This window comes from Mesitornis unicolor, unplaced genomic scaffold, assembly GCF_000695765.1.
Source record: "Mesitornis unicolor isolate BGI_N332 unplaced genomic scaffold, ASM69576v1 scaffold2948, whole genome shotgun sequence".
NCBI classification, from domain to species: domain Eukaryota; kingdom Metazoa; phylum Chordata; class Aves; order Mesitornithiformes; family Mesitornithidae; genus Mesitornis; species Mesitornis unicolor.
In genome coordinates this window covers 37285-51064 of record NW_010200967.1, presented here as the reverse complement: position 1 = coordinate 51064, position 13780 = coordinate 37285, and the positions used below count along the sequence as shown (strand labels likewise).

General features: G+C 39.2%; 1 protein-coding gene across 1 annotated transcript in view; it reads left to right on the top strand.

Moving 5' to 3' along the window:
- The window catches only part of LOC104544893 (vasoactive intestinal polypeptide receptor 1-like), a 25742-nt gene extending 20886 nt beyond the window's left edge, over positions 1–4856 (top strand). Inside the window, exons 10-13 of the mRNA XM_010189896.1 lie at positions 153–244; positions 1246–1375; positions 2665–2706; positions 4646–4856. Of these exons, the coding sequence (XP_010188198.1) occupies positions 153–244; positions 1246–1375; positions 2665–2706; positions 4646–4828 (447 nt within the window). The 3' untranslated portion in view covers positions 4829–4856. The remainder of the gene's footprint in view (positions 1–152; positions 245–1245; positions 1376–2664; positions 2707–4645) is intronic.
- The last annotated feature ends 8924 nt before the right edge of the window (positions 4857–13780 follow it).

The following is a 13780-nucleotide window of genomic DNA, read 5'->3' as shown; positions in this document are numbered from 1 at the left end:
CTAATGCTAACAGCTTGATTTGAAAGCAGTTCTGTATTGGTTTACAGAAGTGCAGTTTCTACGACTGAGGATTTTTAGTTAATGTGTATTAACTGAATATATGTCCTGATTTTACAGGATACAAGTTTACAGATTTTGTCTTGTCTTTTCAGATTAACTTTATTATATTTATTAATGTGATCAGAATTCTAGTCCATAAATTGAAATCTCAAGAGGGAGGAGGGAGCCATTCAAGGCACTTTGTGTAAGTATTTCTGAGTTTCTTGGTATTGACCCATTCTAGCTGCTATAACAGATGTTTTATGGGCAGGAGCACAAAATGTTCTGTTCCTTACTAATAGAAAGATAAAACCTCAGAGGAAATAACAATGTAAACTTTTCTTTTCATCCTAAACATCATATTTCTCTTTTTCTTCTGTGGGAGGAGGATAGGGTGGATGTGTTGGACACAATGAGAAAAGTAAAATATAAATGATTATAACTCCAGCAAGACCTAGCTTCAAAGTGTAAACACTGAATGTCGCATAATGCATCCATTTTGCTTCCAGTCCTTTCCATACAAATGGCCACATAGAGAAAGATGCAGATAATTTCATTTAATTTCTTAGCAGTAACATGATGCTGATGTTCTGGTAACTGAACCTAGTCCTTCCTGTTTACGATTCACTTCACAATCAATGGGGATCTCATCAATGCAGTCACAGAACTCTAGCATGCTTTTCAACTCATCCTAAGGTATGTAGGTATGGCTGTTAGTAGTGGCAGAGGACCTAGTGTAAACTTGCGCCCTTGTGGAGTGAGCTGAAGTACAAGTAGAATACCTTAGGACATCACCAAGGGTTCTCACACCACTGTTTAAGCAACTGAATCAGGTACTATGGTCAGTGATTTTTAGATCTCCACTGGCAGTTTTGGAAGTTGAGACGCTGTAAGTGGGGGTTACCTACATGTGATTGAGATTAATCTCAAGAGAGTAGATCAGGGTTCTTAGTTTGGTGCCCCTGTTTTCACATGTATAGCAGGGAGAAGAACCCTTAAAGGTGAATCCAGAAAACTTCCATGCTGATTTGTTCTCCTGGTATTGACGATGGGACTGGTGGAAAGTAATCTTTCCATAACTTTGTTGAATGTAGTTGCCTCCATTATCGAGCTATCGTCCGTATTAAAATTCGTTTCAACACAGAATTGCTATCACTATTTCCATATTTCTAACAGTGGATTGTTTTTTAATTCTTGGTTCGCTAGGAGGCTTGCTAAATCCACATTACTCTTGATCCCCCTCTTTGGAGTGCACTACATTGTATTTGCATTTTTCCCAGAAGGCATTGGTCTGGAAGCTCGCCTTTATATTGAGTTGGGCTTGGGTTCTTTTCAGGTAAGCTGGACAAAATGTTAATCAGTCCTAAGAGATTAGGGTTGAAACACCAGACTCTCAGGAGTTTTACTTTTTAGGTTGGCTATTAGGGCAGGTGTTAATAATGTGTCTAAATTCAACACACACATTCCATCTTACTCCTTCACAAGCTCTTTCTGTTGTTTATTCACTTATCTTATTATTGGAAATCTCATACTAGTTTTGAGTTCTGACTCAGACTTCATATTAATAATCACAAAAAAACCCATCTACTTTTATTGAATAACAATGACTGAGTACCATGAAGACCAATCTATGGATTAAGGTGAACTGATTGAAACTAATTCCATATATAATAAAGGTCATGATAAATGGACTGAAAAATAAGGAAGATGTTCAACAACCTGTTCTACCTTTAGCAGTAATGAATCCATTATGCTAACACTTCTTTGTTTCTTTTATTTTGCTAAACCGCTGCTCAGAACAATATCTGGGACTTGAGAGGGCCAGGGCCAAAAAATAAAGCTTTTCCTTCCCCTTTCCCCTGTACCCCACAACAACTTGCCCACGCTGACATATATTGAAAATGACTCCTCTTTCACACTTACCTCTCAACCATGGCCGAACTCTGGTTGGGAAAATCCTTGCTGGCCCAAGTCAAAGCTGTGTCATGGACCATGCTGATGTTTTAACAACATAGAGAAGCAAAGGCAGCATTCGGGGCTGTGACTTATTCAGTTTACTAATACAGATGTAGTCTAGGACTATCCAATGTTTGTCTTTTTGAGCACAGTCTGTGAAATGGCTTGGCTCCAGCTGACTATTCCCCTAAACAATGCCTGACTGTAGTTCTTGGTGAATATGGACCCAAGACCTTTCCCAATAGGTCGTTAGAACACAGCCATTGTCTTGTGAGTGAAAGAAGATAGCTTAGCAGTAAAGATGTAAAACAAAGACAGGTCTTCACCCAGTTTATTCACTACTGTAAATATAGACTAGAACAAGACAGAAGTCCCTACTACCTTATCTGAGGAAGAACTTGTTTATAGGATACAGTCAACAGTAAGTTTGTCCTTAATGTCTCCATACAAGGGCAATAACATACATGTAGTGTCACTAGTCCATTGAAGATTTTAATCCTTTTTATGAAAACCCAATAAATAGTGCCACATCATCTAAATTCCAATGGAACAATGGAAAACATGCATTTTTGCTGTCTTACTCAAATCTGAATGAAATTTGATGTCTTTCTCTGATTCTATGTTTTAAATCCTGATATGTCTTTTTTCTCCCTACCTTCCACGTCCTAGGGTTTTGTTGTTGCTCTTCTATATTGTTTCTCAAATGCAGAGGTGAGTACCAAGTACGTAGGATTATCAAAACCTTTTAAACTCATGGGCCTCTCTTGTTTTTCATTTTTTTTTTCCTATTTCCAGAACAGATCTGTGCTTTGATCCACTCTTGAAAGCATGAAATACCCATATCTTTTTTTCCCTTTGTACCTTTGTTGACTTTATTTGTATTCATACAGTTCTGACAGAAGGACTCAAAATAAGCTTTAAAGCAATGACCCTTTACAAATGGTTGGAGACTTTCCTGTCAGGGGACTTTTTTTTCTGCTTTTTCTGTTAGCTATCATGATGATGTCTCAATGGAGAGCTTGTAACTCTCCTTACTTACTTTATTTTCTCCTAGTGAATTTCTTCACTTTCCTTTACCCCTTTCTTCTTTCCCCTTTCTTTGTCCCGTTCCCTTTCCCCTCCCCTTCCTTTTCCCCTTCACCTTTTCTTTTACCATTTTCCAGGGCAGCCTGTGCATTTTCAACAGATTTGTCCAAACTCTTTCTTTCCTGTTTTTGTAGCATTAAAATTAACATCTCATCCTCAGAAATGCATGTAGGTTAGATAAGAAGAATGACTCATGATTGTGCCTCAGTCTCCTCACTAGCTTAGAGTGGACGCTTCCCATAGAGATGGCTAAATGTAGGTGAAATTAATCACACCCAAGGATGAATGATGCCTAAAATACATTTGTTACTTGGGAAAACAATTTATATTGGCCATTCTAGTGCTGTTCAGAAACAGTGCCTTTAGGACTAACTGTAAATAGAGAATGCTCTACTTCCCACCTGCCTTCTGTCTGCATAGGCTCCTTGCCAACAGCTTTTAAACAGCTTCCATGTTGTATCTCCCAAAACACAAATCTACTAGGTGTTAAAAAACAGATAGACAGAGAGTGATCCCTGTCCCCAAGACTAAGTGGTATGGGTTGGCTTGTGTCCATGCTGCTTAGGGATAACTTCTTCTGGAGCAGATTGGTCACTCATTACAACTTGGCAGTGGATCCTTTCTGCATCTGTTATAGTTCCCTGCAATCATGAAAAGTAATTAATGTTTTCTGTTAGTGTGTGTGTGTTTCTTCAGTTTTAAGTATCTGCAACAATGTGAGAGACTGTGCTGCTGCCAAGCAGGGAGATAACTGTGTGAGATGAAACTGAGGGCTGGTATTGTATATCTTTTTTCTTGGAATAAGATACACAGGAGTGTTGAAGAGCCTTGAGCTTTCTGATATAGTGCTGGAGTACCGCATAGGTGGAGGAAGCCCCTTTTATTTATTAGTGTTGAAAGCTCCAGAGGGCTTGTTCTGTCCATACTTGAAGTTGCACACAGGAGATGGCATGTCTGTGTGGTTAACAGAGAGAACAAAGGCAGAATAGGGACCACCTCAAAGACAAATATTGCCAGTGACTTTCAGGGAGCCCTGATGTCCAAGATGTGCACTTCTGCATGTGCCATTCTTTCTGTATGTTGTTGTAGAGCCTGCACCTAGTAGAGGATTAGATAACAGAATTACTAGATTAATTCCCAAGTTCAATGCACTGGAGTAAGATTTGTCCGTAAATACTTCTCTGTCAGAATTAATAGTTTCACTTAACAGTTTATTTCTGCATATCATTTGGGCTGTGTTTGTGCTAATTATACTACAACTATAACACTGTCAAAGATTTTCAGTACCTATGACAGCCACAGAATTTGGAGGCTATGTGGTTAGTAGCATTTGATGTATCTCTTAAGTTTAGGATAGCATTTGTAAACTACATTGTAATCTGTTTATTTTCAAAAGTGAATAGGGACATAGTTTTAAACATGTATTAGGGCTTGACCCTGATCAATTTGGGTGTTTTTGTGCATCTAGGCTAAGTAGTCACGCAGACATTTTGGCATATTTTACCTTCAATGCCCACTAAGTCTTAATTTTCTGATTCTTTTTTTTTAATTTCCTTTTCAACAGGTTCAAAGTGAACTGAAGAAACAGCTGTGCAAATGGCAGTATCAAGAATACCTGAACTTCACACACAAACATGGGACTTTGTCCAGAGAAAACAGTCCTGTCAACTACGTCACTCAGTTATCACTGCTCGAAAAAATCAGTCCAAAAAGGACTGTGTACCAGAATGGTGTAACTTCTGTTTGAGCTTTTCTAGCAGGATGAGTTGCAGTGATGTTGTAACTTACTACCTAGGAGATGGCCAACTTGAATCCCTTATGTCTGTCCATAGTGTTAAGAGCCTTCTGCGAATTTCTTGTCCTTAATGTGAGTTCATTTTCTCACTTGGTACAGATCAACCTCACAACCCTGGTTCTTTCACACCTTAAGCATGTAAAATCCGTTTGTTTTGTTGTGAAAAGCCAGACCTTGAGCTAACGTAAATCATCAGGTTAACACCCCCAAAAAACCCCAACATTATCTCATTCCAGGCTCAGCATGTTGTCACATCTTTCTTAGTGTTTCCCAAAATTTCCAACTTTCAAGAGCATTATTCCTGATCTTCATTGGAAACAGATACATGGTGGCAAAGGTTTGCCATAGCACTTAATGATGTTTTACTAGTTGTTTTGAGACAATTTGAGCCAACTTACTGGGAATTAAATTAGGCCAGAGGACTCCAAGCCCTGTCTTGTCTGTCGGAAAAACATGGCTACCTAAACATTAGGCAGATTATGTGTGTATGAAGGAAGAACATAGAGCAAACCCAATGCAGTATACCAGCTGGGCTACCTTGAGCTCAGAATAACTTACAGACCTGGTCTCAGTGCCCAGATGCTGGTCCTTGTGCAGCAGGATCTGACCTTCTGTCACTGTAGCCTTGAAGGCTGGCCAGATCCATCAATTAAATACAAAATTAAATAGTGCTTTTGTGGTTTTTGGGGGGACCTCCCTTTGAGGACTAATCTGCTGTGATTGCTGTGATTATCTCAGTCCTGTCCATAATTTCTTATGTTGTTATCACTCCACTCAATGCTGTTTCTGGGATCAGAATTGTCAACATAGCAGTGTGGTGTAGTGAAGCAAAGTGTGATCTAGTAAAACTAAGTGAGCAAATGTGCTTGCATCACTTCTTTGGGTGGTAGTGAAGCAAAGTGTGATCTAGTAAAACTAAGCGAGCAAATGTTGTGCTTGCATCACTTCTTTGGGTGGCCTTCCTCTTTCCTCAGGACTGAGTTGTACTCTATCTCAAACTCTCCAAAAGTAAAGAAAGGACACAGAAGCTACACTAGACACAGCTATAATTCCTTTCAAGTTAGAACCACACTTACAAAACTCTGCATTGGGTACTTGAAATCACTGCTAGAGACCATGGTCAATCAAGTACATGTTGGCTTTTTGTGCTATTTTCTGCTTATTTAAGCCATAAGCTGGAATCCAGGGCTATATGAAGATATACTGCATAGAGCAAAGCCACTATTTACATAATTTGTATGAAGGACACACTTAGAACAACCTGGTAAGGAGGTTAATAACCTTGGGAGTGCAAAAGTTTGTTGGGTAAAGGTTTTGTTTGGCTGTGAAAAGGCTGCTCATCCTTTCTTAATGGCACATCTGAGGACATAATTGTGTGTGCAGGAGTAGGGAACGCTTCAGGGATGTAGTGCTTCACAGAAAGCCTGAGAAGGCAGCAAAGCTGTTGTCACAAGCTGTCTGGAAGTGCTGTGCGTTCTGCATGGAGGCACTGCCATCTCCTGGTTCATGGTGTGTGCTGGGCACGCTGCTCACCTCTCTGTATGTGTGTAGTCCAAAAATCCAAGCAATGCACAGAAACATGGCCCCTGCTCACAGCCAGTACCAAACCGAGATATCCCCTCTCCCAAGTGAGATTTATGGGATTGCTAAAGGACAGCTGCAATATATCATCGAGTTATATCAGTTAGGAAAAGCTGCTTTCTCTTCCTTGAATCCCCTGGCATCTTTTACACTGTTTAACTCTTCAAGTATTATTTTAGAATTCCTTTACAAACTACATGACAAGCTGGAAAGATTAAAAACAACTGTTTCAGCTGTTTTTCTTGGATTGCAGCAAAGACAGGTTATTGAGATAACCAAAATTTCTCACCAAGAATAGATTTTTTAACTCTCACAGTGTCACCATTCTTTCTGTGGAAAGCTTGGTAGTGTGGACTCCAGATTTAAAGAAATCCTTCCAGCAGGAAGCTCTATCTGCTTTACCAATGTTGAGTCTTCCCAAGGTTGCCTAAGCCACCCAGAGCTGGATTTTCAGAACAGTGTAGAGGGATGGTAAAAGCTACTGAAAAAATCAGGCCTGAATAACATGAAGGGTTTCAATGCAACTCAAACTAAGGGAAGAAACAGTTAATCAATTTAAACAAAAAGGCACTGCATGATAGAGAATGATCTTTAGGAAAAATTAAATTCTGCAATAAGAAATACCATTTCTGTAAAGCTAAGATGGTATTCAGCTCACAGGTTATGATAGGTAAATTTAGACATCCGTATGTTTCAACCTATATATGATTTGAATGTCTAAGTCAGTGGAAGTATTAGCAACACAATTAGTGAAATCCATGAGCCACTCAGCTCTTGGATACCCTAAGACATCTCAGATGGCATTTGATAGCTATGTTTAAGGACCAGAATCCAGCTCCAGATCAATAGCCAGTGATGTCTAAACAGCTGTACAGCTGGCTAAAAGAAGGTGCCTTCTTTAGATCTAAGCGAAAATTCAGAAACAGGTCATCTACTATGGAGTCCTCTGTTTCAGTAGGGTGAATGACCCTAATCTTTTAAAAATGAACCTGATAAAACACTTGAGGTTGGTTAAAACAGGAAAAGAAGTGAAGCCCCAAAGCATATCAGATGTGATAGAGATCAATCTTTTTCCACATTTGTCAACAGTGCCTTTTTTTGAAGACAACAGAATTTCTTTTCCTGTTTGGACCCCTCAGAAATTATATGTAGGCTCCAAATGACCTGTAGATCAAACTTCAGAGCCACAAGGACTATCAGTTGCAATAGAGAGTGCGTAGAATTTGTACTGACAGTATTAGACCATAGTCATGCTTGATAAATACTGGGTCCTGCACTTCGGTCACAACAACTTCATGCAACTCTACAGACTTGGAGCGGCTGGAAAGATGTCTGACGGAAAAGGACTGGGGATACTGGTAGACAGCTGACTGAATATAAGCTGGTAGTGTGCCCAGGTGGCCAAGAAAACCAAGTGTCCTGGCTTGCATCAGAAATAATGTGGGCAGCAAGACTAGCGAAGTGATTGTCCACCTGTGAGGCTACACCTTGAATACTGTGTTCAGTTTTGGGCCCCTCACTGCAAGAAAGATATTGAGCTGCTGGAGTATGTCCAAAGAAGGGCAGAAAAGCTTATGAGGGATCTTGAGCACAAGTATTACAAGGAGAGGCTGCAGGAACTGCAGTTGTTTAGCCTGGAGAAAAGGAGGCTAAGAGGGAGACCTTATCGCCCTCTACAGCTACCTGAAAGGAGGTTGTAGTGAGGTGGTGTTGGCCTCTTCTTCCAAGTAACAGGGGACAGAACAAGAGGAAAGGGTCTCAAGTTGCACCAGGAGAGGTTTAGATTGGATATTAGGAAAAATTTATTCACTGAAAGGGTTATTAAGCATTGGAACAGACTACCCAGAGAAGTGGTTGAGAAACCATGCCTGGGGGAATTTGAAAGACGAGTAGATGTGGCACTTAGGGACATGGTTTAGTGTTGGACTTGGCGGTGTTAGGTCAACTGTTGGACTCAGTTATATTAAAGGTCTTCTCCAACCCAAAATATTCTATGATTTTGCGATACTCACATGGTGTACTAAACACTTTCCTCGTGTAATTCCACCAACTGATGGTGAAAGAAGAGCTTATATGGCCCACTAATGGCAAAGACTTCATGCCTGGTTGGTCAAGGACTGACTTTGCCCAGAATACGGGGACTCCTTCCCATGAGGAGGTAAGCTAACCCATTTAACCCAGAAAACTCACTGCCCACTGCTTCAGGAAGAAATACACTACCCTGTAACTTCACAGACAAAGATTTTTCTTTGGTGTAATTTTATATCAGAACAGACTTATACAAAATGATCATACATTTATTGTGTCATCTACAGCAGTATACATGTTAAAAACAATTTCTCAAAACACAAAAAAAGATTAGAAAGCAGCAATTGATATCTGTGTTTCCACCTCATAACAAAGCTGAATAACCCCAGATCCCGTTACCAATTAAACCAATTTTGACCAAAAAAGGTCAGTATTAGACCCAACAGGCCAGTAAGTTTGTACCTTGACAGAGTCAAAAGCCAAAATACAGCTTTCCATCCAGTAACTTGGTACTTCTCAGAGCTATAGCATGTTGTATCGCCACTAGATTGACAAGAAGACGGGAAAGAGGATGAACACATCAAATAATTGTTTTTACAGACTATACTGGTACACAAAGGCCTCTTGAGACTTCTCTGCAAGCACAAAGTCCATTGGAAAAGGCATATCCAGAAGCCTAAGTAATTTCAGACACTGAAGAGTGTCATATCACACAGTGTCATATCACACAGTAATTCTTTACATGGATGAATTTCCCAAAAGAAAGCCAATGGGAAATTGCAATTTTAATCATAAGATGAAAGACCACAGGGTTCAAAACATTGTTCAAGCTCTGCTGGTGTGTTTTAATACACAAAGTACAATGTGTAGTTAGCTGAACTTAGCTCTTTAGTACAGATATGCACGGAGCTTAACATCAGAGCATCGTTGATTACTACTGCATACTCCATATCTTCCTAATGTTACTCTTAAATGCAATTCTGAACTGGTTGCATGTGTCTGACTGCTAAAAGCAGAGGATAAAATCCTAACTTTTTTCCACTGCATATGCACTATATACCATGGTTTGTTTCCGGACACAGAAGTGCTGGTCATACGGACACAATCTGTCAAAGAGCACAAGGCTTCCTGAAAACTACTCTCAGTGGGAACTGCTGAGCCCTTATCAAGCATGTACCTCTAAATTTAGTTGGTAATACCCAACAGAAGCCACATCCAAGCTTTTCAAGACCATTATTTCTCAGTATGCATGAAACAGAACAATAGTGACTGGGCAAAGTTGCCAGGGGAAAAGTCGTCTACACTCAGATTTCCACAGTGTCAACATCTGTTTCTGAGCTGGTCAGCTAGACTTCCTGGTGAAAAGAAACAGATACTTGCGAAGTATGAATCATCTCGCTCTTGAGTTGACATCAAAAATACGTTTGATGCTTATACTCCAAAATTACTTATTTGTCTTTTGTGACTACAAAGGCTAAGTGGAGAAACTAGATCAAAGGAAGGTATCTTCATTATTGATGTCTAAACTTAGGTGGTGTGGGTATCTCCTTAACTGCCTGCCTAGTGAAGTAGGATCTTTTCCAGGATTTTGCCTATGACCCAAAATGCCTAACACTGATTGTGCCAGATACTGAAAGGGACAAATATCTAATAGAGCCCTTGATATTTAACTCTCTAAGAAAGAAAATCAGGTAAAAACAGACATTCGGTTGTATCTTTGTATTATGTACGTTTCTACAGTTGTAGACTCAGTAGTCTAACAGACACTGCCTTCACACAGATATCAAAGTTTCGAGGTGAATCCCACCCAGTGAGTTTATTTCAGTTTCATAGATAGCCACATAGACACATAGACACATATGACATAGACACCACAGGAGACACTAATCTTGGCTGGCTTTTGGAGACCACGCAGGATCCCATGTGGTGTCCCATATATCCCGCTCTATATGTTCTTACTACCTTATCTTGCTTCTCTTTAGATGTTCCATGCTATAATAGCTCTACTTAGGTCATATTTATTGCTCTGCCCTACCATGTAGCAGATGAATTTAAGCATCCTACATTTCTCTGGAAGCCTTGCCTACATGAGAAAATCTCAGAACAAAGAAGAAAGTCCTAGTATCATGAAATCACATAATCAGACCTGGGAGGAAAAGTTTAATTTATTGAACTTTTAAAGTACATGCACTAAATGTGGAAATTATGAGGATTACTCTTGGCATTTGGATCCTGTACTTTGTCATGTAAGAACGCTTCATAGTACTTCATGGCAGCTTCATCCAGGGTGCAGCATCTGTTCTACCTCTGTCTTCTCAAATCCATCACTCACTGTGAAAAGGCTACAGAGGGAACTGGTTACACTGCTCTTTCACACTGGCTCTGCTGTAATACTGGGAAATAGATGTTCTTTGTGTTTATAGCTGGCTAACAGGATCATGCTTTCCTCTCTATCTCCTCTCTATCATTATTTGTCAAGGTGGTTGTTGGATGGGAGGCATTGAGAAAGTTCATCAAAGCCTGGATGATGCTATGTGCAAAAAGTTGGGAAACCAGTCATCTAGACAGTCCTGGGAAAATAGCTTCCAGTAACTCATCCTCTGCTGTTTGCAGCTGTACTTTTAGAAAAGAAAGGGCTGGAAAGATAAAATTAAGTTAGATATCTGCATGGTTTGCAGAACAGATTTAGTAGGGATTTAGTAGCAGTGTCAGACATATGAGTACTGAAACCCCACAAGCTGACACAATCAGTATATTTTTGCCCAATTTGAATGCTGATTTCCTGCCGTGTGTTGACTGAATGAGTGTTCTGTTCCTTTGATTGGAAACTGCAGCAATACAGCTTCTTTTGCAAGATTATAACTGCAGCCAGAAAAGGAGAAGATTGGGATAATTTCTGCCCTTAGATCTGACTGAATGAAAGCTGCTCAAAAAACCAATTCTCATTTATACAGTTTCAAGAACTGAAAATTTTTCTTTTAGTTTCTATTCTTCTTTTCAGAGTGCTTGGCATGTTGTTTCTACTTAATTTTCCTGCTGCTCTCAATGGATTTGCATATGTCTGTGTTTGCTTTTTTGTTTTGTTTTTGCTGTCCAGATTGAGCTTAGAGCTGAAATAAATGCAGCTTAATAGCATGATTATTTTTAGTCTTCACTTTCAGCTGCATGATAAAAGATAAACTGCAGACTTTATCTGAAGTAAAGCTGTTCATATTTCAGGAAAGGAGAAAGGAACTGAAGGCAAGATTAGTATGATGAGGAGCATAAGCAAGCCAGGAGCTATTTTAATTTGGAAATCAGAAAAAAGTTTCTAACTGCTAGAAGAGTGAAATTTTACAATAAATTCCAGTGGGAAGAGAAGGTGAGTAAAAGAAAAAGCTACTGAATTTTAAAAGGTGAGTTGATCAGTTTAGGAGTGAGAGTAATATGCTGTGAAAACAATGGCAATGACAGAGTTTTCTTCAGATTAAATATCTTTATGGCACTGTTCTGTTCTGATACACCTGAGGATCAGAGAGCAACAGCTCTAACACTGCCGATTATGTTTTGTTCTTGATCATTTTGTCTTTGCATATTTTTAGTTACTGATTTCTTTTGATTTATGAAATCTTTCTGATTTATGAAGAAAGAAAAAAAAGAATCTTTGAGCTAACCAGATGTCCTGCATAACCCTTCATATGCCAGCACAGAAGCTACTATACTATGCAGAAGCAGAATTTCATCCACCATTGATATAATATTATGAAAAGCCACAATTTTGCAAAGTAACACAGACAAGGCAAATTATAACAACTAATCCTTTCATCACTACTGAAGAGGATCAGATTCTTCCAGGTCAGGTTTTGAGCAGAAGTCTAACAAATACTGTACTGTATCCAGTTCTGATCCCAGCATCTCAAAAGAGATGTAGCCAGATTGGAGAGGGTCAAAAGAAGGGCCATGAAGGTGATCAAAAGGATTGACAACATGACCAATGAAGAAAGACTGAAGGAGTTAGGTCTTTTCGCCCTGGAGAAGAGAAGACTCAGGGAAAATAATCCCAGTATTCCAGTAGTAAAAGAGTACTATGATTCTATGCACTGCTTTGCATCACCATCTCATGCTTGCCATTGATGATGGAGAGTATAGGGAGAGTCGTTCTTTGCTAATGTAATCTAAATTATGAGCACATTCAGTTCCTGGCCGCTTCTGCTGTTATTTAGCCTTGTAGTTGCTAAAGACAGTTATTTAGTTACAGCAATGGACAGCTGCCAAAAAGGAGAAGATAGACACCAAATACAGCATCTGAATTTAACTTCCACGTTGCATCTTTTTTCGCATTTCACTCTAGACTCACCTGTCTTCATCTCTCTCCCTTCTCCCACCGTCCTACCTTAACAGCTGGTTTTCAAATACAAATACATAAATGAGGCTGAGGAAACTGGCTATTTTTCCTCTATGAAATAAAACTCTCCACAACTAAGAATTTAAGTTTCATTATCTGGGCTCTGAGTTTCAGAAATACTAAATGTAGATGAAGGTAAAAAGAAGGTGAGGTTACCATGCAGCAATGAAACAAGCCTTGTCCCTTGAAGTACAGGTTGTAGGTTACATTTTGGGATGTTACTTGTCCTGTAGTACCAGCACTCCACATCAAAAAGTCAATAATCAAACAGTGGTTAGATACAGTAAATAGTCACAAAAGCTGCAGCACAGTTAAGTGTTTGTACATTTACAAAAGCCAAATAAGAAGATTAGACAAGAAGTACATTATGGAGATGGTAGAAAAAATGGCTCAAGGAGCACCGTACATTTGTTTTTCTTTTAATTATGTATTTTTTTAATAACATGGACTTTCTAGCTCCAAAATATATATCACAGTGAAAATTCAAACAAAACACTGTTACACTCAGTTGATATTTACACACACTTAGAAGCAAACCACCTGTTGATTTCTTCCATCCTGAAACAGATAGAAATGACAGCCACTGCGAATGGTGGTCATGAACGTCCAGCATCTTCAGTTTACATTCAACATAAAGATTTCTTGAGAAGCTAATTTGTGCGATGGCATCAGAGTCTGGTTTAGATAAATATATACAACTGAAGTATGATCTTTCCAGTAACACTGAGGAAGTTTGTGTGACTAAGGAAAGCCACATTTGCAAGTGCATCAACACCGCCAATAAAAGAAAAATATCATAATAGAATGGGATTGCTTGTATAATATATTGTATATTAAATATGTCAAGAGATACCACTTCTTCTAGTAAATTCAGTGCTGGTGAAAGGTACCGAAGTCCTATATTTGTCCAC